The sequence below is a fragment of the Fopius arisanus genome, unplaced genomic scaffold (genome assembly GCF_000806365.1).
Source record: "Fopius arisanus strain USDA-PBARC FA_bdor unplaced genomic scaffold, ASM80636v1 scaffold00072, whole genome shotgun sequence".
Lineage (NCBI taxonomy): Eukaryota > Metazoa > Arthropoda > Insecta > Hymenoptera > Braconidae > Fopius > Fopius arisanus.
In genome coordinates this window covers 365149-392369 of record NW_011887811.1, presented here as the reverse complement: position 1 = coordinate 392369, position 27221 = coordinate 365149, and the positions used below count along the sequence as shown (strand labels likewise).

Here is a 27221-nt window from a genome sequence, read left to right as displayed (position 1 = left end):
CCATAAAATTCCTAGAATTCAACAAATGGCGAAAATTTCGCTAGAAACATTAACTAACCCAAGCCCGGGGTACATGAAAATAAATAAAAAAAATGGAGACGAATAAAAAGGGTGAGATGGGTGAAGTATTCTGCGGTGGGTGCGGTATGAATCAGATGAAATTCACGTATCGGTGGGTGGTTGTTATATGCAGCAATGGACAACACCCGCTGCGCTATTTTATGCTTATTAATCGTAATGCGTGTCACGGGTACGGCTCGATACGCTTTATACCATTAAAATGGTCGCATCATCGTCGTAACCATCGTCGCCGTGGTCACCTACTCGCCACAATCCACTCCTCTTTCTCCCTCCAAAAACCCCCACAACCCCCTTTCACACCGAACCACCCCCTGCCCCCCGTCACCCCCTGCTACTCTCTGTACCGATATGCATGCATATAACAACGTCATCGTTGCAGTATCTCTGTTACGCTTGGCTTAACGTGGACTGTGCTCTGCTTACGCATCGCTTAACATAATCCCCCATTCGGTGTCTAGATTACGCAGTGATACCTTCCCCAAAAATGCGGAATTATTTAGCCCTCGACGGTATGAATTCATTCTCATTCATCTGCACCGAGAAAAAAAAATTCTCATGAAATCATATAAAAAATGGGGACCGATAATTGTGCATTATTTGGGATTTTATGGTATGAATTGATTATGGGCATCTGCATTGACGGGAATTTGGGGAAAAATCACGTGGAGATGGTGAAAGATATTTTAATGAACGTCAACTGTCAATTCTCAAGACTGTGGAGAAGAATTATGAATTATTCACCCCTCGGTGGCATGAATTAATTGTCATCGGTGTTGGGAAGAAATTCATGGCGAAATCCTGCGGTTAATAAATAAAATTCTTCAAACATTAATGACCGCTCATCATAAAAAATCGCAATTAACTAAAATCCTCTAGAATTATCACGGAACATTCAAATAATTGTAAAAAAATAATAAAAAATGAATTGAAAAGAAATACTCTACCTCGGTGTGGATGAATGTCGGCAGAATTTTTGAAAATAATTTCTCTCCACTGACAGATCCTCTGAAAAAATATTTCCCAATGGTCCAAAGGCGAACGCCAATTTTCCACAGTAAAAAACATTAATCAACCGTCTTTCAATAATTTTATAGCCATTCTTCGGAGGTATTTGTAACCGTCGGTGATGCCTCCCTGGGAAACGGCGTGCATCCCAGGGCCACAGACCGCCACAAACCGCCACAAACCGCTGCTAAATTTCCCTGAATTTTCCCTCTCCCCCCGTTAATGAATATTTGCTGGTCCAGGGTAATCAGGGCACCCAGTGGTGCGACCAACGACACTCAGTGGATTTAGTTGTGGCATTCCCTTGATATTTTCACTGGAGATCCATAAATAAATAATCCACTGGTGAATTTGTATTCGTTATGCGGTGATGCAGGTTATCTCGGGTCCTTTATTCTCTCGTTATTTCACCATCATCCATCACAAGGTGGGAGACAGGTAGATAGATTTGTTTGTCAGGACACGAGGAGCCACTCTCAATCCTTTAATTCGCGTGCTGGAGCACGTAGGGGGGTATGTAGGGACCAGTCAATATGTACTGCACCGCCACAACCATCAGCTGGGGTGCGCTCCATCTTATAATGTAGGCACTTCCTGGAAACACAAATAATGCATTTTTCTTGTTACCCTGGAATTCGTCTTCTGGTACATGAAATGTGGTGTGCCGAGGACCGCGGTGGGTGGGCCAGGGAGAGAGGAGACAATGGATTTATGGAGTCTCAGGGAGATACCTCTCGAGAGGGTCGTCCTAACTCTTCACCGGGTAAAATCATTTTTTTCTTTTTTTATCTAGAAAATTTTTTTCAAGAAAATTCCGCATTTTAGAATTCTTCATTCGTGGGCAGTTTTAATTAATGAGCAGTAATAATTTGGTCGCTGATCGAATCACTCGGGGGAAATCGCCACTGCTATTTTCCATTAAATTATTTTGTTAATGGAAAATCGATGGTGATGGAAAATCGAAGAATAATGGAGAATTATAATGGTTATTGAGATGCTCCCGCAGTCTTGCAAGGAATTATTTTTGTATTTAGGGCAAATTGTTGAAAAGTTTCGTTTGTAATCATCTTCGCTTGAAACTCGGAGAACTGAAGTTTTCATTGATTAATTGGATAGGCTCTAATGAGCATCTTCACGTGAACTTTGCCTTGGAGAATACAGGGATCACCATTAATGTATTCGGAATTGAGAGAACCGACAAACTTCCGAGCTGTTATTAAAAACTCTGGGATGAGTATAAATTTGTTATTGAACCTTAAATAATGGATGGCCGGTGGAAATATTTTCAGAGGTCAAACTATACTTGACTTGACGATGGAATAATTCAATAGGCCAATGGCTGACGATAGCTTCTCTAAGTTGTCTCCAACTGATATTCTCTCCCGTTCATATCGACTGAATAATTACGATATTCTCGATTGCGCACATCGAGACATGAGTTCGATGATTTTTACTCAACCTCAAACACCATCCTCCATCTGCAAATACTCGGTGCAAAAAAAGAAAATTATTATTGAATCACAGAAAACCCCGGGAGATTCAAGTGGAAATTTCGAGGACTTGAATGGTCAGACGAAGTTGAGACATTGGGCAGTGAAAATTCGAAAAAAAAAAATCCAGAGTCTCGGAAAAAAGGCATTGCCTCAATTTAATGTTCTGAACCTTTCTGACCAAAATAACTCATTGCAATGCAGTTGAAAAATGGAGTGAAGAGCGTAACACGAATTTTTTATCTGCGGAATGAAAAATGTTTGAGGTTGACACTCGAGATAAACTCTGCCTTAATCATATCCCCGGTATTCCTGTCTGTATAAAGGACCGTGGGGTTGAGGGGGTGAAGACAGGAGGGTGGCATAGTGTGGTGAGTACGAGGGTGAAACGTTAGAATATTTAACTTTAGGGCGCCTAAGGACGTCGCACCAAGTGGTTAAGGCAGTTTTGTGGTACGACGAGCGCACTCGACAACGACAAGTGGGTGAGGAATGAGGATGGGGTATTTAATATCGAATGAAATTATGAGGCAGGGTCGAAGCGTGAAATATCGCAAGAATGCCCTTTTGAGGGAGAAAAAAGGGATAGTAATGCATCAGGCGAGTGCATATTGCAGGTAGCGTGTTGCTCCTCTGTGGAATGATATTTAAACTTGTTGGAGCAAGATTCTTCGGGATTTTTTTTTTATACTTCGTAGAGAGGAGTGATGTCTCGTTTTCTGGTGGAATAATTTGTCGAGTGTGACTCGTTTCTGCTACTATTCACTTGAGTCGTCGTGGATAGAGTGATTCCGCCTCGGGACGCTCCACGGTCTCGGGGCAATTTGCATTCAAGATAAATCTGCTGTTTCGGGGCTTTTTTTTCTCCCCTTTCGGTTTGACGTGTGAAGGAATTCCCGGTGCGATGGCGGGGCAGGGGGTGGTATGGAGGTGCAATGATAAAAATTCCCGTCTCCATTTTCACGGGTTTTTTGCTATCCCGGAATTTTTTCAAGAGTGCAAATGCACATCCAGAGAAAAAATCATTCAAGTATGTTTTATTCTTATTAAGTAGATCATTCGGTTTATTGTCTACCGGTGTATATCTGTATTTTGTTAGGGGTCGAGTAGGTGCAATTTTCATTTCTAACTCCCCAGTAATTGCATACGCAACGAGGCAGGTCTGCCTCAGTATAGTGTACCTATTCGAGCTGTTATACCATTTTCCCTGAAATACCGGTTATACACTTCGCCTCAAAACTATTGTTGCATTTTCACAATGAAATGGATAGCAATAAGTTTTACGAGTATCGCAGCGCTTTCTTTTCCTTTCTTTTCCGCGGGCTTTTCAATTTAAACCGAGAATATTAATGAAATTTTTCTTATTATCACGCCACCTTAAAAATTATACAGCCGGAGGGAATAAAATATTTTCTCTACCCCCTCTTTCACATATTTTTTTGGTATATCAAACGATATGCCCTGTCTTTTGAGCTGCAAAAGCTGGCCGTGAAAAAAAAAATCGGTTAAAAAAATCCAATGAAGAAAGATGCTCACACCCTGGTGAAGGACTCCTAAAAACCCAAGACGAAAGTCAGGTAAGCCCCGAGGAAAACCAAATGATATAACCAGCATGGACGATGGGGGGTACAGAGGAAGGGTATTCTTGACCCGACCCAGAGCGTTCTCCAGTAGACGGTTCAGCAAAGCTATGGAGGGCTTATCTCATCCCCTGTTCACCCTCACAACCCTCTCCATCCCCTCACCAAGAGCTTATCTCCAGGGTAGAAGACCCGCCGACATTTCTGCTCGCCTGTAAGAACTAGGACAGACGACCATTGGACACAAACGCAGAGTCTTCTGCATTATGCGAGAATGCGATAAAAAGGTACGACCAAGAGAGGGAAAATTTGCTGAATCTTCTTCTGGATTTAAGGAGTGAAATGTAAGAAATTAATCTAGATACAGAGAACGAGATAAGAAAGCATCTCCGGTTTGCTTTAATGAAGAATATTTTAGGGAATTATTTTTTTTCGTCTTATGGATGTTTTTTTCTCTGAGGGGATGATTTTTTTTTGTCGCATTGTCGAGTGCATTCGGGGATGAGGGGATGAGGGGATGAGGGGATGAGGAGATGAGGGGATGAGGGGATTTGTCAACAGTGGAGAGTGCCTGTAGGTATCGGGGGTTGAATGAGCCGGATAGGAAGCATTGAAAGTAGCTTAGGAGAGGATGAACTCTGAGTGTAAGGAGTTGGGGGTTCTGATCTTTTTATTTATTTACGGGGGTTGATGTATGTCGAGGTGTTTGTCAGGCTCCACACGACCAACAAAACCGCTGAGGTATCGCTCGAGGCCAGGGATTGAAAAATAAAACAATTGTTTAATACAATTATTATTGTTTTCCGAGGACTGGCGAATCTACCGTTTGTCATGAATTAATAGAAACGGATAGAAAGTGTGGGATGATGAAAATCAAAGGACACGTCTTTCTAGTAAAAAACAAATCTAGACAATTCGACGTTCTGAAAAATGAAAACACAACAGTTGCCTTAAATGCTCGTCATAGCCTTTGTCCGAACTCGATTTAAAGCCCCGATGAAGATTGACGTATTGGAGTTTTCCAATTCACCGGTAACATATTTTTTTATTGTAAAAAATTGATCCGCCCTGTCATTTCTGTCACTGTCCCTTTCCACCATTCTTTTAAATTTCATATGTGTCAGTGGAGGTAATCGATGAATTGGATGTGGTTTTCGATTGAAAATTAAATGTGGAACTGTACAAAAAATTATAAATTAAATGTGGAACTGTGTGTGAGGAAAATATCTACTTGAATGCTCCCTTTCCACTAAACACCGTTCAACTTTTTTAACTCCAAAATGACAATAGCGAGAAAATATACTGATTATTGCCAGCAATTCGCCATAAATTCCCGAAGCCATATGATTTCCAAATTTTGAGTGAAGTGGAAATTCCGTGGACTTTTAACTCGCGCTAATGTTGCATTTGCGAAAATGCCGGGACTCGACCCGAATACTCAGTATCAACGGAAAACCGACAGATATTCCTGTCTGTATGCACCCTGAAAATCGTAGTGCGGAGAAGTTTCAATTTGTGCAGATAAATACTTGAGGGAAAATATTAGAGAGCTTGCTGGCAACCAAGGGAACTGAGCATAGCGAGTTAATATTAACAAGACTATGTTCGGAGAGCGCGTGCTGTTCCTGTGTAATTTCCTTTCTAAATGTACTAGAAGCTGGTACATATCTACATGCCTACATACTTCAGAAAACTATGGACCTACACGGAATAGTTATGCTTCTACAGGTGAGGATGTAATTCGAGGATGATGGCTATACGAAATTATTCCCTCATCTAATGAATCCCTTTTTAAAAAAAAAACTCTCCATTTTTTATTCCCAAATCACGTGAATATCCAACAGTTATCCTCACGAGAGTCACTTCAAATCGTATTTCACGAAATTTTTATCAAGACATCAAGATATCTGATTTATTATTCATTAATGAATTTTTATGGAAATAAATCAACGATATTTTTAAATAATTGATAAATTCTTTACAATGAATTTCGATACTCGAGGGTGAAGAGGCGAAACCTCAACAAACTCCAATGGAATTCCGGGTATTTTTCTCGTCGTTTACTCATGAATATTTGTCTTGGCGAAATTTCTTCCTTTTGCAGAACAGATATCCCGAGGAATATGAAAGTACGGAAGGGTATTATTGATGCAGGATGTTTTAAGCCCCCGGGGTATTATGGATAATGCGGATCTTTGAAAAAGTTTTATAATACAAGTTCCTCCTTCGGGTCATGAATCCCCAGGACTACGGGCATTCTCGAGGAATTCCCGTGGATCTCAACGGAGATTCGCTATAATCGATTTTGTGTTTGTACACTGAGATAACATTATTTTTACCGAGTAAATATTCTTGAGACAACTAGAATAACGAGGGGAGTGGGTTGCTGATCAATTTCCCTTTTTTTCCTCGTTTTTTTCACTTGAGAATCAATAGAGATGATGAGTTTATGAACTGAGAACGTGGAATTGATGGATAATTAATTAATTTTGTTTATTTCTAGTGCTGTGGAATAATGTTTGGGTTGGAGCCAGAAAATTATTGAAGCTCCCATTCAATTGCGCATTCAGCATTTGAGTGCAACGTGCTTGAATGATTAATTAACGATTTAATGTCGATTATTGATGATACTGGTGAGGATCTTATAATTCATGAAATTTCAGGGGAATTTCAATGGAATGGCTGCACTACTTGAGTGGATTTATCGGGATCTCGAGGATAATTGAAGATTCTTTCAATGAACACCGGATGTTGTTTCATTGATTTTTATTTTGATGATATTTTTGCTGAAGACGTTTGAAATTTACTCTGAGGTCAACAAATTATTGACCTGCGGAAAAAATCATTCACCCTGTTAAATTTATCACTCCGAGGGTATGATTACCACGTAAGGGAGAACTACGTGGGCGTGTGTAGCAGACATTTCCCATCTTTTTCTGGTAGTGGCCAGTGGAGGCTCGTATGTATCACTATTTTATTAGATAAGATACTCCCATGAAACGAACGAACTGGGTGAGGCTCTTAAAAAATCCTCAATCGTCTAAATAAAATGCCAACCACCACCACCCAAGAATAAATTCACTCTGCAATTTATCCAGATAAATAAATATATCACCGGTGAATAAATTCAGTGACGATTAACATTTTTGAAAGAATTTAATGATAAATAGCTCTGAACGGTTTGAAGTTCCGCGTGTAGTTGCACCCGAGAAAATCATGTTAATATTCGCAGTTAAAGTTGATACCCCGGTTGAAAAAAAGGCATTCCAGATGGTTTTTCCACCTTTTCAACTGGAGCACCTTTTCCAGCAGTGACGCAATATTACACCCGACTCTCATAGCCCTGTGAAATCATACAGTCGTGAGTGTGCACGAGTATTCAAGGGGAACAGAAAGGAAGAATAAAGAAAAATACACATACAAAATAGTAAATGCCTATTCACGTGAAATGGCCGGTTGGTGGAGGAAAAGTGCTGAGGGGGTTGTGACGACGGTTATGCGAAATAACAGGAGAGAAAAAACTGCGACAGTGCATGGTGCAGAATAGTGTTTGCGCTATGACTTTCTTTTTTTCTTGAATTTGAGAATGAAAAGCATCGGGGGAGGAAATAGTTTGGATTGGGGAATGGAATCGAGAGGTCAAATGGATCTGGGAGTTTTATGGGTACCTTTCACAGGGGATAAAACAAAATATATACTGAGTTAAATAAATTCACTTAATCTAACGCCCAATCTCACCCCCAGAAAATATAATGTTATTACAAAGTTAATTTTACTATTATCCCATTGATAAATGTCCAAATTCATTTGGAATGGGGAACAAAATATTTATTTAAATATTTATTCATGAAGAAATTGAAGGAAAAATGAGAATAAATTTTTGAATTTTGTCGAGGGGTGAGGGCATGAAGAAGTGAGGGGGTGAGGGACTAGATGAAATATAAAATGAAGGAGTATGTTGGAAAATGGAGGGATAAAAGCTCTGGAGTCATATCTCCTCACCTGCACTGTGGCCCTGCTGATTCCTGTCGGGTCTCTCAACTTCTCTCTGATTCAAAAGTGGTCTCTCTGTTCTCTTCGGATAAGGGCTGTAAGCCATCGGCCATATGGTTGTGTACTGTCGTCTCGGTGGCAATGGAGTGCTGTGCTGCTTCCCTGAAAATCAAGATTAGGACACCTCATCTACACTGAGAAAAAAAATTTCCGTTGTATAAAATCTGCTTTTCTGAAGTAAAAAAAAATGGTTTTTTCTCTCAGTGCACCCTCACCAGCAGCACATCTCAATTTTTCATTAACAAAGGAATAAATAAACAGTGTAATGATTTCCATGCGCCATTGCTATTCCACACCATACATGGTCGACAATTTTAATATCATCTGGAGATAGTATGGGGACAATTTCAGTATCTCAATTTTCTTCCATTCCGCTGGATTTAATCTCCACTTGATAAATCTAAGAGGATGAATACATCCGGATTTTTTGTGCGAGTCAAGCTGTTATGTGAGACAAATAACGTTTATTTATAGACTCTGTCATGCATTAAGTTAACGAAAAAGTGAGGTAAACAATGAGGGGTGGACGTGATTTTGCGAGGGGTGGCTGGGCGGTTGGGTGGTTGGGGGGTTGAATCATGTCTCCGACATTTCTTCTCCCATCATTTTTTATATCTCATTTTTCACGTCAAGCGAGAATGGAGATATCTCGCGTCTCTATACACCGCAGAGACGTAAAACATGACGTTAAATTTTGAATGCATACGACTCGTATTATGGAGGAGATGGAGATGGAGATGGTTGGGGTAGTTTTTTTTTTTTCTCGTTGAGAGCCGGTGAATGTGCGACGGAATTCAAAAAATCGGTGGGTGAGGGGCAATGAAGGGAGGGGGAGGGGCCTCGAGGGGGTGTGGGGGATGTTTACACGGTAGATTGAAAGTTTCAAAGGCGATAATTCTGTATTCACAGCCGCTGGCTGTGTAGTTCGACTTCATGTTCGACGTGGGGCCTATCTCACGATTTTACTTGGCTCTTCTGTCCCCTGTGTAAGCGCCATGTTGTCGGAAAAATTCCGGGGGAGGCCGAGGGGTTTATTAGGAAAAATATTGGGATAGGCATGAATTTTTTTCCATTGAAATGCCAATTTCAAGTTGAAAAAATTGAAATTTCCACCAATAATTAATTCACTCATCTCTCCGTATCAATTTCTACAATTTACACCGAATGAAAAAAAAAAACTAAATATCTCATACCCCACAAGGAAACGAATGCCACGAAACTACAATATCTTTAAAATAGCAATAAAAAATTATGCAGTGAATGCCGCGGGGCACTGGCCATGTGGCACTCGAATGAAATAAAATAGTTTCTTTTCCAGTCGATTAAATTTCATACCAGCAAACAGTTCAATACCTCACGTACATTAATTTTGAGATACCCCGGGTCGTGGGTTGTGACAAGCAGGCGTCTTTTCAGGCCCGCCACAACCCCTCGGTAGAACCAAGAGCCACTGAGGCTTTTCCCAGGGAGTAAGGAATACTATAAAAAGTTTTCGAATAAAAGTTTAAATACAGCCGCAAACTTTGTTTCACCATCGGGCCACCTACTACAGATATAATACCGAGGGAAGCGTTACAGCACTAGTGTTGGTATCATGCACTAGGATATAAACAGCAACACTAGAGTAGAAACTGTTTCACCGTTGGTCTCCCTCTGCGCCACTCTAAACAATATGGCCGACGGGAGAGCTGTCTCTATGCTAAGAATATGGGAATATATTACAGAAGCCCCTTTTTGCCACCCCCTCAACCCTGACTTTACGTACATACCCCTCGCGCAATCACACTTGCCTCATATTTCACATCTCGCCCTTTTGTACCTACTTTACGCTCTCTATTTTTCCCTTCTTTTACACCAACTTCGGGCGTTAGTTATTGTGTCATTAAAAAAATTCACCGACGCACATGCGAACACCTGGGGAACGGCGATAACAAATCAGCAGTGGATTCTATTTTTATCAGTACAATTCAACTGTAAAAAATTGTCTAAAAATTTTTTTAAATGCCAAATACTATCGGATATTAAATAAATATTGAAATTGTCGAGTAGATTGGATGACGTGACTGATTCAGAATGAGTAGACGGAATGAAAATGTCTTTCAACAATAGACAATTGTCAGACTGTCATGTCTAGTGACGAGAATTAAGGATCAAGTGCCACTATCACTGGAAACACGTGGGAGGGATCTCCTCTGATTAGTCTTCTAACTCGGTGAAACAGTCTATATTATCAGTGATAGCTCCGTGGGTAGATATACGGAATATTGTACATTACCGTTGTATGTGTTGGTGAACATAGGTGAGTTTGGAGTGGTGGAAGGAGGCAGTGGAGGCAATGGGGTGTTGGGTTGTTACTGGATGATGTCGACTATCATTTTGCCGATAATTAATTAAGGCTCGGGAAGGATCGATGTGCTATCCACGGAGAGGTGTACCCTACTCATTATGAAACGTTGTACTCCCGTCGGTATAATTCCACCACCCGAGTCTTCAAACTGCCAGGCACATGTATCCGTTCGATTTATTAAAGCGAAGTGACATCGATCATTTTTTCAATCTCATCAAAAAGTACTATACGAATTTTTATAATCAATCATTAAATGATTTTTAGTCTGAGATTAAATTATTGGTGAATTTTTCGTTCTTGATAATCATTTAAATTTTAAAGTGGTTTGCATTTTTAATCCATTGGGAGAAATTAAAATGGATTGAATTTGTAAAATTTGTGAAATTATCGGATAAAAATCGATAGCATTTGGAAATTGGTCTGGAATTTGAAATCAATTTACAAATAATTCTGGAAAACGAGAAAATGTCGATTTTCTCACTATCTCAATTCCCATTTCTACTCCCTATCTGCGTATTCACCCCGCGTCTTAACCGTCCGTTTTTTTTTTTCATCCCCCGAACGTTTACGGAAGTTGAATGAGAAGAGGGCCACCATCAGAGACTGGCCAGATCTCAAATTGGACTTTCTCCTGCGATTCGTTCGCAAGATAACAATAATGGAGGACCGCAAAGCTCCATTTTCCAGTCGCCCCAAACCCCACCACTCTCCATTCCCATGTTTCCCAACTGCTCGTCGAATGCAATCTCTCGACTATTTCTTTTTCCCTATTTTCCAACGCGTCCCTAATAATTGAATTTCAAATGTTCTTAATTGGACGGTGAAATTGGTTATAAAAAATAAGAACATTAAATTGTCATATTAAAAAGCGTAAACCTGGGGAACATAACGAGGTGATTGGGGGTAGGTCGAATAATGGTGATGAGAGTTTCCATTCTACCCCCCCGGGGGCCCACCACCTGACGACATTTCTTCCATCAAGAGGCCCTTCCACCCCCCCTCCTTATCCTCATCTAGAGAATTAATTACAACATCAACATGAAAGAAATTCCTCAATAAACATTTTAATACTCACTGATTATTCCACCCCCTCCGCGGGGTGCCCTAAAAACTCCGTCACCTCAACGATAAAAAGTGCCACAAAAGCCTGACGCTTCATTGTCAACGTAATATCTCCTTAAAGCACCTCAACTCAATTTTTGATATCTCTTTTCCCCCTGGAATTCCATATTCCTCACTCATGCCACGTACGCTTCTATCTTCTCAGGAAAAAGAATTGTGGGAGAAAAATAGAAAGCTACTTGAGGCTTTTTCGCACGTCAATATGAGACAGCGAATGCTGGAAAAATCCGTCCGGAATATATGCCAGAATTGAGTTATCTACAAAAGCTAGAACGGACCACTTTATATCCCCCATCCACCCCACACCCCCATCCCCCGCGGGACGTGAAATTCATTTCTCAATGTCTCAAGAATGGAAAAGAAGGATTTGTATAATCATGTGATATTCGGAGACTCCATCAAAAGAGAAAGAACATTTCGCGAATTGAATTAATCGCTACAGCTATCGATACCGTCCTTGAAACCATTCTATCTCCCTTGAATCTCAAAAAAAAAAAATCGCAAAATCCCACCGGAGTCAAACGAATCAGAAGCGCATGAAAACCCGAAATAACGTGGCTAATTATTCCCAATGGGGCTGTCGAAACATCGAGAGAAGTCAATTGAATGGGGAGTAATGAAATTGAATGAAATTCATGTATAATAAAAGGAGGTGTTGGGGTGTTTGGGGTTTTGGTGGAACTTTAACGGATGAATAAAATTCCATTGAGGCGTGTATTTCACACTGTGAGGTTGCTTGGCTGAGGCTAACGAGAGACTACAGTCTTGAGGACAAACCGTGGGGTGGGGTTCAACCTAGTGGGGAGAGAAGATGGGGTGGGGAGTGAAAAGGGGGTGGGGAGAAAAGAGGGGGGCTTAACCTAGTGGGGAGAAAAGAGGGGGGCTCAACCGAGTGGGGAGAAAAGAGGGAGTGATATGGGGGTGAGGTTTTGAAATTGTGAGGTGTGACGCAGTGTAATACCCGTCGTGGCTAGTCTCGTATGGGCGTTAATAATGCACTGTATTAAGATTGGTTTCACTACTACCCATATATGCAAGGCAATTGTTCCAGGTATGGTTAGATGGGTTGCAGATGGGTTGCAGATGGGCTGCTGCATGGACCACGAGGATCAAAGAGGATGGGAGTGGGTGAAGTTGATGGGGTAAAAGTGGTGAGAAAACCACTGGGACTTGACCTGGTAAGCCAAAATTATTTTATCATTCTTGGTAATGGAATTGTTCAAGGGTGGGAACACATTCCACCGTTTCGTCCACCTCAGGGGATGTCCATTTTTCTTGTATCGCAGAAAAATTTTTGCATTCGATTATAATTGTTATTCCAGGGACTTACCATCTTTGTTTGCACCACTCCGGATCTCCGTGGCTGTCGGGGGCGCTGATGGTTGAGCCATCTCTGAAAATTAATTTATATTTATTATAATAATATAATTTTTTTTATTGAGTTTTCTGGAGAATTTCAGGGGATTAATAATGTTTTCTGTTTTAGGGGTTGATGCACGTCGGGTTGAGGGTGAATTGTGTGACGAAAGTTGGTGTGTCCGGGGTGTAATTCCCGCGACAATTAAGAAAGATGAATATTCAGAAAGCGATTATTGACAGATCAGTGTAATAGTTTGATGCATTTCAGATGATTGCGGGGAGACGGAAGTTTGATCGGATATTGTCTGTACACAAGACACGTTGAGCCATGAATACGCGACACATCGTAAGATGCAATCTGGTCTCAAGCCACCCTTGCCTACCACCCCGTTATCCTTCATTGGGCTATGCAAATAGTGTAGTTATCGTCTGTCGTATGGGGTTGACGTAATATTGTCGCCCGGAGCGGACTCACGGAATGAAGCAATCTCGGATGAACCGTGTGGCAGATGTCAGGTAGGGGATATGTCGGTTTCAACCAGAACATCGACGGGTCATTTTACTAAGACAATACAACTACGTTCCCGTCAATCATCCCATTATATCTTCCACGAGGAGAAAAAAATATTTACTCCAATATCAACTAATTAATTAATTGCTTCATTACATTTTTATAAACTCAAGGATAATTAATCCTTTATTTGATATCAATGAATTACATTTTCCGAATGTCTCTTTTCATTCTGGAATAATGGAAAAATTGTGCGGATGGGAATACTAAAGAATAATAATTTCTCTATCGATAAAAAGCATGAGGCCATTTTTTCGATTGCGTTCATTCCCATTGAAATAATTGCTCGACTTAATCTCCAAATCCCATAAATTGTCATTACGGTGTACTTACCGTAAAGCCGGATGGAACCTTCGGTCTCTCCCAAAGAATTTTTACTAATGCATTTGTACGTTCCAAAATCACTCTGCTGTAGATTCCGGATGGTGAGCTGCATATTGGTTCTGTAACTGCTCTCAATCATTGTACTCGTGTACTTCTCGTTCGTAGCTAGCACTATTGAATTGTTAAAGTTCCAGTAGCTTATCGCTCGTGGATGTGCTTCGATTTTGCACTCGAGTGTAACATTCTTGCCAGCTGGTGCACCCATCAGCTGATTCCGCAGGAATATAGTCGGTGAAACTGAGGAGAATGGGAATTATTAGTTTCCTGCTCTTTTTCCTTCTTTATTCCATCCAGATAAAATCATTCTTCATGACTCCATGTTTCCACTATTTCATGAGATACAATGGGTGTGAATAATATCTTCATTCTCTCGAAATTCCAGAGAGAAATGGAACAAATTATTTTAGAAATCTACTCTAGAGATTTTCCTCGGAAATCAATTCCAAAATTACCGAAAAAAAAAATGTGTTAATAAAATCGAGAATTTTGTAATAATTCTCATGTATATGAAATTGAAAAAAAATGTATCTGAAGTTGAAATAAATATTGCTCATTTCTCCGAGGAATTACATATGTTTCAAAGGACTTGACGCAGTTTCCACTGACTGACGAATGAAATTCATGAATCCCTAGTAATTTCTCAGGTGGGATTAGTGGATACGAGAATCTCCTCAATATCCAGAGCGTTAGGTAATAAGGCAGTTCTGTACAAGCGACTAAGGAAACAACTTTCCACTTCAAAGTACGTAATACCGTATTCGCAGCCCCTCAACCCACTAATTTTCCGGTATTTCAAATATATAACATTATTTTATCACTAATTCGTCAGCTCAATAATCCCATAATTGGACTTATAATCAAATAAACTCAAGAATTGATGATGGCATAAATTATCAAAGGCATCCTGGCAATAGCCATCATTCGCTACATAAGCTCCATTTTCCGATGAACGTGGATCGAGTGGAGAGTGGAATATGCGTTAATTAGGGATGTGGGTACATAGGAATTTAATGGATTCCGGGGGTATTCCGCAGTCCAGTACATCAAACGGTGGATTCAATCTCGGGGAAAAGAATTCTGAGATATTTCTGAAGTGGTGCAAACACCGTATGTGCCAGACGAACCTTTGATTCGTAACGTTCGCGGATTCAAACGTTTCTTTATGTGAATTAATCAATCAGGATTTGCTAATCAGCGGAGGTAGAGTTAAATATTTTATTCAAATTTTCCCTCCGGTGATTCATCTATTTTTATGATTTTTATCATGATTCCGAGTAAATGATATTCATGCAAATATTGAGGAATTTTATTCTACCGATTGTTCTATGGAAATTGGTTTCAATGGACCACACACAAGGGGTTATTAGTGATCCTTTGGGGAGAGAGGCTTTGAGCAATCACAAAACCGAATGAAAACAATGCAATTACTAAATTAATCACCCGCTCTATTAGCTATGAATTGATAATTGATAAATTCATCGATTAGAATTTTTCATTGCGACGAGATTTCATTGTGAACTTAGAATCGACAATAATTAATAATTTCGAGGGACTGTTTTTCCATTGCGCAACCCATTAGGGGAGAAAAATAAACAGTCGAATGAACTAACGAGTTAATTACGCAATTATATCACAACGGAGTGATTTAACAGGAAAACGGTGAAACCCTTTTGTGTAACCAGTTCTGGAGATAATTTTCTGTTGATGAAATAAAATGAGTGATTTCGTCACTCGAAATTCAATCTAGTCGTAAAATTTCTAGAGTGTGGAGTAATAAGGGCGAATATCGAATAACGCTTTGCATTCTTGCGACTCCGGAATTTTCGCATTAAATTTTCATCGCTCGGATTATATCCAATTAATTTCTCATTTTCTTCCAACTTTAATCAGTAAACACGTAATTACTTTGGATAGACTAGTTCATTCGATTCATTGGGTCCTCGAAAAACCGTGGGAATGTCTCAACTATTTTAGGTAGAACTCCCTGGCCCTTCTGATACTTGGACAAATATCCCCTAGTTTTCGTGTCCCGAGTGAGAGATGGTGGTGGAAAATAAGCCTGGAGCCTGACTGTGTCACGAGACCACACTGTTTCTCGTTTGAATAAAATATGTCGGTGGAGTCCCTCTAAATATTCAGGGGACACTCGGGGTGTGTCCACATAAACTCCTCTACAGGAATAAGAAAGTGGGCTTTATTTTTTATTTTTTCGAAAAAGGCGAGAACCGACAGCGAATCCACACACGACTTCTGACACGAACGAATGAAACGCATAAAAGGGAAAAATGACTGGACAAGTCGTCTGGGGACAGACGTCCTTCCACTCTCTCGACTCTTTTGTATTTCCCAGGGGGTGAAAATTCCCAGCCAGGTCGATCCTCACCCGCGGTTACTGTCCAAAACAGCGGATGAAAATTAAACAGTTCTGTTCTGCTTGAGCTCCCTGGGGTCAATATTATTTATTATCTTCAAATGGCGACGCACTCCTCTCAATTTTTCTCTCAGAACCGCTGATACTGAATCATTTTTTAATTCGTTCTGATTCATCCGTATTTCAACACGTGGGATAGGCGGGCAGATTAATTTTTTATTCACCTATCGAATAAAAATTTTTTTATTGATTAATTAAATGAACTTACACTCAACGTCAACGATTATCCTCTTGCTGACCGTTGGAGGAATTCCGTTGGTCGCGATGCACAAATACGCGCCCATCTCTGTCCGCGTTATTTTCGTGAGGTTCAGCTGTTCCCCTTGAAATTTTTCCACTGAAATTCAAAAAAGATAAACCGGTCATGAATAAGTAACAATAATAGATCAATCATTTGACGAAAGATAAAAATGTATAAATATTAAAATACGATGATGTATACTTGAAGTTTGAGTCAGTAGTTAACGGAATATAGTTTTCATAGAAACGTCTCCACCGGGAATTTTGTCCCCAAGTTCTTCTCGGGGCTTGTGGCTGTTACCCCGATCGTCCCTTTTCGGGTAACATTAAGAGCTAAAGTTTTCAACGAATAAATCGCACTCGTGCCTCGTTTCATCAACTTAAAGCGGCAATTTACGACGGAACTTCCATGGCCACAGGGACCGGCGACTGTATAAAGCGATTCACGCGGTGGTGGAATGAAACGAGGGGAAAATATAGAGTGGAGAACGAAGTCAAGTCCCGTTTGGAGAGACCATACCTACCAGGGCCCCAGAGAGGCATCGTAATTGAAAACTTGGAGGCTCTACCACTTATAACTGTACTCTTCGAGTGGGAGTTTGTCTTGTAAACGTCAACTCGCTCATGCCATTTCAACCCTTCCAATCATTCTGATAATTCAATTTCAACAAGTTCATCACGCTTCAGCTATGTTTGCTGTTGTGGTTAAGGGTAATCATTTGGGTAACTATCAATTCATGATCGGAATACCATTTCAGGGGTGACGTGATCACTGCTAACCCAGAGGCAATTCAAATTAAACGTGAGCATCTCATGACCTCCAGCAAAATTATCCTATTATGCCACAGCATTTTCCATTGTTTTCCATTTTTTTTCCACAATCCCTGCATTTCAGTTAATTTTTATTTCGCGACGTGAGCCAAAAATGTCCAGCAATGCAATTTCTCATGAAGACATCCCCCAATTTCCCAGCAACTGCACTCGCGATTGCAGAACCCATTCGATCTTCGTTATCGAGTTATCCCGATCGAAGGTATTTCACAACCCTTTACTAATTGGTCCTCTCTTTTCTCCGTAAAACTCCGGGTGTGACTATCGTCTCCCACTCGTCTCGTTACTAATTCAACTGTTCAACATGGCTCCCTCAACATCACCCCTGTTAATTAGTAAATTATTTTCAACCTCCCCAATTCCCACTGATCGCGACAAAAAGAAAAAAAAGCTCAAATGAAAATCAAAACCGATCGAACGTACGTGAATGGTGTTCGTCGTGGCCGTTGAAAGACTCAGCTTTCCAATTAAAAATATTTCCAATGAAAACGCGAGATTCGAAAAAAACTGCTTGGATCTCCGTATAAAGGATGTGAACAGCAATATCGATTAATTCTCAGCGCAATTTATTTATATTTTCCATGGAGTATGGAGGAGGATGGGGATGAGGGGGAGGTCGTTGTATCGATGTTATATCGCACCCCTAATTAGTGATTGCGTTGGAATAAGCCTCCAACCCCTCGACAAGTTTTCTGAAAAGCTACCAAAGTTCCCGCCACCTATAGCCAATAAACAATCTCCAGAATGCCTCAGCGATATTCACGATATATTTTCATGTAAAAAGTGCACGTATACATCTCTGCCCTTCAAAGACCTCTCACTCAGGGATCGGTACCTAACGGTTAACTTTTAACGAGGGAACCAAGTTCGATGCTCATGCCTCACGTAGCTGATGCGTCAGTGCAGAATCTCTGGTACCCAGAGTTGCTTCAAGCTTGTTAGGCGTCGTGATACGCGAGTATGAAATTTACACTGGGCTAAGGTCTCCGAGCATCTCAACTATGCCCTAAGTGAGGACCAACTTGAGATCGACGATTGGTGAAGGCGAGCCGATACTCAGACGACCTGTCAATGCCTCAAGCTTTATCCCAACTTTTTAAAAATTTTCAATGCCAGTTGGAATTCAATTCCAATGAAAAAAAATTGATTTCTTCGGTGGAATTCTCATTTTTTTAACGCTTGAATTTCATGGATTTTTCGTTTATTGAAAATCAAAAATTGGAGGAGAAATTAGACGAAGATAATGCGAATTTTAAGTCAAGTCAAATGAATTCGAGATCAAAACCATCTGCACTGAGGGCTGAACGGATTAATTCGAAAATTCTCGTCATCCTCTCCGAATTAACGTGCAAATTTTAGATTTGATACTGGAATAACAGTTTGGACAGTTCATGAATTATTCGTACGCCTTGAATTCGTTGAACACCGTGACGATTAAAACCGCCAAAATTTAAAATAGAAGTTGAATTGAATTTACCGAAGATGCGGGGTATACCTCGAAAGCTATTCACTCGATGAAAATATATTCATGAAGATGCACTTTGGCACTGGGAGAAGACACCGTGGGATTTCCAAAGCATCCGAGGGTTCCCTGAGTCGGTTTTAATTGGACGGTTCTAATTTTCACGAGAAAAGCCCTCTTGATTCTAAATTCCGTAGTGAGACGGGGGGCGAAAAAGCCCCTCAGTGGAATGGGTGGAGAACGAGGGACGGGGGAGAGATAAGACGATGAGGTGTCTTTGAGTCGAACGACACGTCAAAGTTGGCATTCACCTGGAGTACGGGTGACGTTACAGGCCAAAGCAACGAGAAAAGCGAAAAACATAAGATAAAGAGTGAATTGCAGACGCATGGACTTGGTGCGGAGAAGAGACCCCGTATTTGCCTGGAACTTAATTTTTTTGCATTCAAACTTCAAAACGTCGGGGCGCAAGTGGTCTTTAAACACGAGATGAAAAAAAATGAAAAATATGTGCGTCTTTATGCGAGAAACTCATGGTTTCTTTAAATAATTGTCATATCGGGATAATAAAACAGGAAGAATTTATAGAAATACAACTCGAGGAATTCTCGGATTTCTGTTACTAAAAAATTCATGAATTCATGAAATTTTCAGTGCAACCTCCGACTTCTTAAAAAAAAATTCACTGCCTCTAGAAAAACTCCTTTTGTCACTGAATAATTTCTCCCGAGTGCTGCAGTTAAAACATAAATTTACTCAAGACAGTAAATGAAAAGTGGAGCCGGCGACGAATGTCTAGCTTCAGTACTACAATTTTTTAAAACAAATGTCTCAACTTTTTTAATCCTGCATTTAGCACCGGAGGGTTGCGCGAGTGATATTGCAAAAGAATAAAAAATGAATAATGCAATGTTGGTAAAATAAAATTGTCATTCACGAACCCCGTGACCGCTATCTCAGCGTCAACTCGGTCTGTGTATGAACTCTCGGCCGACGACACTGTGCCGTCACGAGCACCTGGAATCCCAGAAATGACGTGTTACTGGGTTGACACTGGGGCATCCGACCTGGCACGCCTTCTCCATGACATCGCGTGGCTTCAGTTTCAGTTCCCATGTGCTACCCGTATAATTCATGACCCCAAGCGTCCCTACCAGACTGGTTAAGTTTTAATCCGTCCTTTCCGACACCAAACACTGCAACTCGCAAAATTTCAAATTTCTCGCCACCGCAGCATCATAATTCTTTCAACTCCCGCATCACTCTTTCTCCCTTTTCCCCTTTTCCCCTTTGCCCCTTTCCCTCTTTCCACCTTTCCCCCTTTCCCCCTTTCCACCCCTTCGTCCCCTCTACCCACAAGAACCAGAATTACATTGTATTTATTCTCCAATGCGCCGAAAAAAGCTGACGAAAAATGTTACATGCATTTTTTTCAAAATTAATTTCATGTTTGATATAGATGCTATTGATAGATCCAACGCATCTAAATCGATTTTGAAGCGCTCAAAACAGTGCAGTTCATCGAACGATCATCGTAAGACGTAAACACTAATTAAGCCTGCGTACTTTATTGAGGTGCAGAATAACCAATAAAAATGCGATTTTTTTTCAAATCCTCAGACGTCTTGAGGAGTTTTTAATGGGAGAAGAGCGAGAGGTACGTAAGCCGTGACATTAGAGCCAAGCATCCAATTACGGGAGCATCAGAGTGAAGAAGAATCTCCCCGAGGTACGTTTTAATCCATTCCAGTGCCGGTAACTATTTGTCTCGAGTATTTTCATCGTTAACAATCAAGTAAGGAGTCTTTCATGCAGTGTAAAATAATAATAAAAATGAATTTAGCTCGGGAACAAAGCGAGCTAGCTGGTACAATGCATGAAATAATAAAAGAGTTAGCTAATTGAGCACGACAGTGGCCTCTCACTCGGTTGAAGTAACAAAGAGAGAAATTTTAAGAATTAAATAAACCAAAAAAAAAAAAAGAGAAAATACAGTCCAGTTGTATCCGTTGCAACGTCTCGTGCATATTTCACGGATAAGCTCGACGTGTACGCGCATAATTTTCACCCCTTCCTTGACGGCAAAACTTCTAGCGCCCTGATGCACGTGTCTGCGCTTACGGTAACTCCTAGACCCCTGAGTTGATTAATCTCTACAATATTTAAAAAGGCACCAGACGACCTGGAGTAAGCCTCACAACTACAGCTCGTGGTATATCTGAAGTGAGAGTCAGCACGAACAGCGGTAATGGACATGATAGCTTTGCAAATCCAGGGGTAATCCCTTCTTCGTTGGGGGTTAGTGGGAGTCCCTGGTACTGTGTACAGAGGTCGGGGGGGCTAATTACACAACACGTTGAGGTAATCAGGTGACTTTTCAAAGTCCCTGGTGTTACTCACTGTTGTCTCAAGGGATTGGTTATTAGTTTTCTTGCATGTCCCTACGGTTTTACGTGTCCGTACGTAAAATGGCACTTGGAAAAAACAATTATTCGCCCCCGTTAGTGACTAATTTTACTCTTTAATTAAGGTTTCGAGTTGGAATCAATGGTATTGACAATGTTCTGATTGAAGTAGTCCTTGTCCTTCTGTTGGATGGGGGTGATAAAATATTTACGTAACGGTGAAGGAGAGAAATTCATACCTTTAGATCGCCGATCAATTGGTATCGATTGGCCATTTTCTCGTCGCCACATCAACGTTGGATTTGGATAGCCCTCGGCTTTGCACGTCAGAGTTATGTTCTGATGCTCTTTCACAGCTACTGTACTGTCGGTTGAGAGCGAGTCAATAATGTTCGGTGGCACTGCAAATGAACGGTTATTTTTAAATATAACAATTAATTCGAAATAATTACAGAGGTCGACAACTCTTCGATGCAGACTTTAGGTAATTCGTTATATATTTCGAATATAAAAAATATTTACGATATCTCTCATAATGAAAATAAATAAATTCAATTGGTATTTCAAAGAGAATAATCAATTGATTTCGTAATCGATTGATATTCCACGTTTCGCCCTGATTGTTTACCAATTATTCTTTTGAAATTGTTTTTTAGAAAGTTATGATAGTTTGAATTGCATGTGGGAATCGTTTGGAAAGATAATGAATTCAACGCACCCACAACTTGTAGATATCCGACTTGGCTTATCATCGGGATAGTATTAACTTGGCACATGTAGTAGCCCCGGTCTTCCTGCTGGACATTCTGAATGCGAAGCAGCCAAGTCTTGTGTTTGTCGTGGGATACGCTGAACCTCGGTATCTTTACCACAATGTGCGTGTGGATCGTGAGAAGCATTTGACGTCCTACGTGCACCCATGCCACCTGTAACAACAATTTCGAAATCGTGAACCAACTGTAATTAAATTGCTCAACACGTGTTCTATGAGCTGTGTTACCAGCTGGTGATTTTTCGGGAATTGTACTTATGAGTTTATATAGTCATGATCAATCCAGTCGATAAATCGGTTGATTGACGCGATGGTGGATAGATTGCGATTTTTTTGTGACGTATCTTATTTTTATGAAACCAATAATAATTTTTCTGTACCAGATCAAGACTTTATGAGAAATGGAAATTGAGCTGCGGAGGGATATCCAAAAATATGTACTTGTAAGATTAGAAAATGTTGAAGGGTATTTCTGTTATTTCATCTCACTGCGGTTTCTAAAATATTCATTCCATTTTATTCGGATCGCCATTATATCGAGAACAGCCTATTCAAAAATACTTATCCCCACATTTGGAAAATATGGAAATTTATTTTGGAATTCGAAATTTTATTCGAAGCACTGACATTTATCAATTGACTTGTTCGAAGAACGGAACTGATATTTTTATTTTTTAAATCCATTATTGAATATGATCGTCTTGGGTAGTGGCGATTGCCGTGACCCATTAGGATTCCATTATCTTCGTTTATCAGAAAATGGAAATGGAAAATAGATCCATCTCAAAACAACTTTGAAATCGATATCCTGCAATTTCAATCCGTCAGTTATGGAGATATTTAATGGCCATCTAGGAATGGCAGTTGGTGCTTTCTTGTGTCCATAAATATCTTCTTGAAATTTTGAGGCTTCAACGTCGAAGTATTACATGAATTTAACTGGCATTTTGTCAGAATTTTAATTAAAAATAACCCGATGCCGAATGATATTCTCGTTCGTCAGAAAAGAGACATACCGCTACAGGGAATAGAAGGAATATCGACAAAATCTTTTTCACTATATGGAATAATGTCTATCAACAATTGCAGTGCAATTGCGTTATTTATTCTTTTTTCGCTGTACTTTTACTCACCCCGTCAACTAAAAATATCATATTTAACGAGCATTCAACCTTTCCGGGTAAAAAAAAAATTGTAATCGGAATATTTTTTCCAAATTTTTCAAAAATTTCTGGAAAATCGTTCAGAATTTTTTTTTATGAAACAAAAGAAAAATCGGAAAACAAAACAATTCTATATTTAGGAAAGGTCTTGAAAAATCTTTAAAAAATTTGAATGGGAATTTTTTTTATAAGGCGAATTAACCCTCATGGAGTGATTTTTATTTTTTTTACATTTTGAAAAATGGGCATTTGAAAAATTTCTTGAAAAATTCACCAACGGCGCAATAATGAAATTTCCCGGAAAAAGTGAACTGTTCTGCGTAGCGGACCGACCGCGGATGCGTAATGACGGCGAATCAACCCTAATGGAGTGATTTCAAGATTTTTCATTTTTTGAAAAAGGAGTACTTGAAGAGTTTTCCAGGAATTTTTTGAAAATTTGAAAAAAATATTCCGATTGAAATTTTTTTTTACCCGGGTTACTTGAATATTTGCCATGAGCTGTCCGATGGAACTGAACGGAAAAATGAATTTTTGAATTTGATTGGCAGTGTGGGAATCACGAGTTACTGCTTCGGGGCTAGTTAAAGCTTGTTTCTGTGAACTCGACAGTGCACATTGGGTTTACATCAACGATCTCGACCCCACGGAATTTTACGTCCATCAGCCGTGATATGCAAGGATAATAAAGTTGGTAAGAAAAAAAAAGCCAGTAGACTGTCAAGATTATTTAAATCACAAAGGAAGAAAACAAAGAGAAAGCAAATGAACCGTGTACATCCCTTTTCCAAATGATTAACAAGTAAAAGTTCACCCCGATTCAAGGGAATTACGGAATTGAACATCTAAAAACGATTACAATATGCTTCATGTACGTATGACGATAAATCGTCAATGACTGAACTCCCTTTTATCGAACGGATGTCGAAGTGAAAATATTCCACAGTCGATTGAAATACTTGGCAGGCACTCAAAATGCCAAATCTCCGGAAGTACTCCCCAATTCATTTGCGCAAATGGCTCTCTCCTTTGATCCTCCATTATGTACATCATTTAATTTCAATTAATAAGAGGATTTAACCGGATCGAAGGATGAGATTAAACGAAAAAGAAAATCCAGAGCCGAGAGCGATTTTGATCAATAAGTCATCCCGATTTCCCAGTTGGTCCCTGGAATCTCGTTAAAACCGAGAAAACAATTCAATACAATGGTGATTCAATTGGAGAAATGAAATAGACTTTTATGGCTATTTGTTACTTTTGCCGAGTACACCCTGGATAAACTGCCTGTTACGTTGTACCTCCAGTTGTCGGCTGGAACAATGGATGAATTAATCCACTGCGTTTGTACGGTTAACACACTGACAGATCAATTATTCAATTCCATTTGCAAATTAAGTAATTATACCGCAGTACAGGTCAAACCCGCGGGATTTGGCGCGGCCTGAGACTCTTCAATCATAATCATCGGATTTTGTGTTTCGGAGGATTTTCCGAGGGTCGATACAATTATAATTTCCCGTTCACTTGAATTTTTTTTTTTTTTTTTTTTTTTTTATTTGGGCAAATTTTGGTTTTGACCAATTTTTCTTTCGTTCGTTGGCTTTTTTTTTTTTTTGGCGTGGAGAGGGTTGAAGTGAAGTTTTTGCGCTTTCAATAGCTTTCTCTGATATCTCTGGAGAAACCTCTTTGCGACAGGCACTTGCGTAATCTGTGTTATCATAATTCCTCATTCATCTCTCCTTGTAGAACGATCTCATAACTCGCAAGGGTTGGTTACCTAAGTGAATCCTACCCGTAATTAACTGAATTTACCGGTTTCTTCCGATTCCTTTGAAAACTCATAACGTTTGAAGTTAACTGAAGCCGACTACGAAAACATCCCCATTTGTACATCTGCCATTTTCTCCTCGGCCCGTATTTTTCCGAATGAAGAATTATTACCTAATAAATTTCAAGAGAAACCCATTGACACATAAATCGGCATCGACTCAACGGTTCCATGAATAACATAAAGACGGTTGTTGTCTCTAAACCTTCCCCACGAATTCGCGAATCGTGCCAACCCAAGGAGATCAACACATCAGAAATGAAAAATCGAAGAAACTAGAAATCCTGAAGATAAAAAACGACGAGAATTCCAAGAAACAAAAGTCACCACGAAGAAGTTTAAAGATTTTTCTATAACTCGGCAGTTGTAGTGTAATAAATTTACAAATGAAATATTCGCATCAGCCTAGTTACCCAAGTGATAAAATACCGGTATCAATATTCCATTGGCGTCACCGGGAACAGGTGGTTCGATTCCTTCTGCAGAGGCTCAAGACTAATGCACTACTGTCACCGGTTTCCAATCTCAGTTGCGCCCACAATTTTGTTTACCAGAGAAGTCCCTCTTGATCCCACTCGGAAAACAAACTTACTCGGCTATCCCTTCGCTCAATATTCCAAGAGGTTGTTTTCCACCAGCTGCACGTCGATATCATAAGCATTTGATCGGTAAGTATCGTCGATTTGTATCGAGAAATCCTTCCATCAGGCCCAACATCCACGCTAACAAGTGGTTTACGTTGAATCCCAATGAAGCCATCATGCACATGTTCCAATTCATCTCCCACGATTGTTCCATACAAAATAAAAAATCGATAGCCTCCATCCCAGGAAGTCGACGATCATTGACTTTTCAATTTTTAGGCAATTATAGGGAATTAAATTTAAAGTAACTGAACTCAGAGGAATTGATTGGCGTAAATTGGGGCATATTGATATCGACTGTTCCCAGGGGATTGCTCAAACGAACAAAGTGAGACTCTAAACGACGGATTTGTCGACGATGTTTTCACCCTCTACCTTGATAGCCACGTAATCGACAGAACGACTAAAGTGGCTGATGCGTTTTCGATAGCTCTGGTTTGACTTCTACCTGTCGCTCTTTCGTGCAAACTGCGCATTCAGGAGCTTCGCACGTCTGTGTTACGATGGCTGCAATCGGCACGATTCTTGTGATATGGAGCATGAGTTTTTATTATTCTACTTCAGCTTTAAGCAATCGGGGAAACCGATAAAATCGGTGATGCTCGAGACTTAATGGGAATTCTTGCACAATTCTGGGGCATTGATATCGGGTTAATAAACGGTTGATGGGGCACTGGTAAAAGAATTCGTTCAATGTCACACGATGAATTTACTCATTACTCTGATTGTTCTGATACACGTGAAATATTTTGACGGACGCGGGGAAAAAAAATTGTAATCGGAATATTTTTTTGAAATTCTCAAAAAATTTCTGGAGAACTTTTCAGAAATTTTTTTTTGTGAAACAAAAAAAAATCGGAAAACACAACAATTTTATTTTTCGGAAAGGTTTTGGAAAATTTTTTTTATAATTTAGATGGCGTTTTTTTTTAGAGTATTGAAAAATCAAAAAAAGGAAAAAATTATATTCGCAAAAATTTCTAGAAAATTATTTTTAAAAATTGGCGAAACAAATTTTTGAAAAATTTTCCAAAACATTTCCCAAAAATCAATTGTTTTGCTTCCCAATTTTTTTTGTTTCAAAAGAAAAATTTTCTGAAAAGTTTTCCAGAAATTTTTTGAAAATTTGGAAAAAATATTGCAATAACAATTTTTTTTTACCCAGGATATTAACATTGATTTTCATTAGCCGGAAATCGCAGGAATATAATATTATATATATTTTTTAAAAACCTTTTCCTAAGTGAGAACTTTTTGAATCGTGAGGGTATAAAGCTGAATAACTGATTATTGAGGATGGAGTAATTAACAATGCCGATTGAGCTAACATAATTGAATAATTACTCACCTTGTAAGTGCCGAGATTGTTGATGACACAAGGTAGACTGGCGTCTCTTCCCACTGCTACAGTGACATTTGGAATGGGCTCAGCAAACATAGGGCCCTCCGA

General features: G+C 39.8%; 1 protein-coding gene across 3 annotated transcripts; it reads right to left on the bottom strand.

The window, feature by feature from the left end:
* Nucleotides 1-413: 413 nt before the first annotated feature.
* Nucleotides 414-27221, bottom strand: LOC105269656 (Dpr-interacting protein delta). Of its 3 annotated transcripts, XR_892460.1 has the most exons (9): nucleotides 27120-27221; nucleotides 22080-22287; nucleotides 21601-21762; nucleotides 16632-16760; nucleotides 13942-14229; nucleotides 13009-13071; nucleotides 8159-8311; nucleotides 1026-1680; nucleotides 414-612 (listed from the first exon to the last, which is right to left on the bottom strand). XR_892460.1 is itself a non-coding variant. In XM_011310070.1 (8 exons), exons 1-8 carry the CDS (start codon nucleotides 27207-27209, stop codon nucleotides 1571-1573), a joined length of 1203 nt encoding a protein of 400 aa, XP_011308372.1. In that variant the 5' UTR covers nucleotides 27210-27221; the 3' UTR covers nucleotides 414-1570. The 3 variants fall into 3 exon arrangements, 2 of the variants coding, with proteins under 2 accessions (XP_011308372.1, XP_011308373.1); XM_011310070.1 differs by having other exon boundaries at nucleotides 414-1680; XM_011310071.1 differs by lacking the exon at nucleotides 8159-8311 and having other exon boundaries at nucleotides 414-1680.

What these genes read in the sequence shown, in the direction of transcription:
- LOC105269656 (XM_011310070.1), bottom strand. Translation starts at nt 27,209, where the DNA reads ATGTTTGCTGAGCCCATTCCAAATGTCACTGTAGCAGTGGGAAGAGAC. An exon ending in CGGATATCTACAAGTTGTGG is followed by an intron (nt 21,763 to 22,079) that starts GTGCGTTGAATT and finishes GTTCATTTGCAG; the next exon opens with TGCCACCGAACATTATTGAC. An exon ending in TCAGCAGGGCCACAGTGCAG is followed by an intron (nt 1,681 to 8,158) that starts GTGAGGAGATAT and finishes TTGTGTTTCCAG; the next exon opens with GAAGTGCCTACATTATAAGA.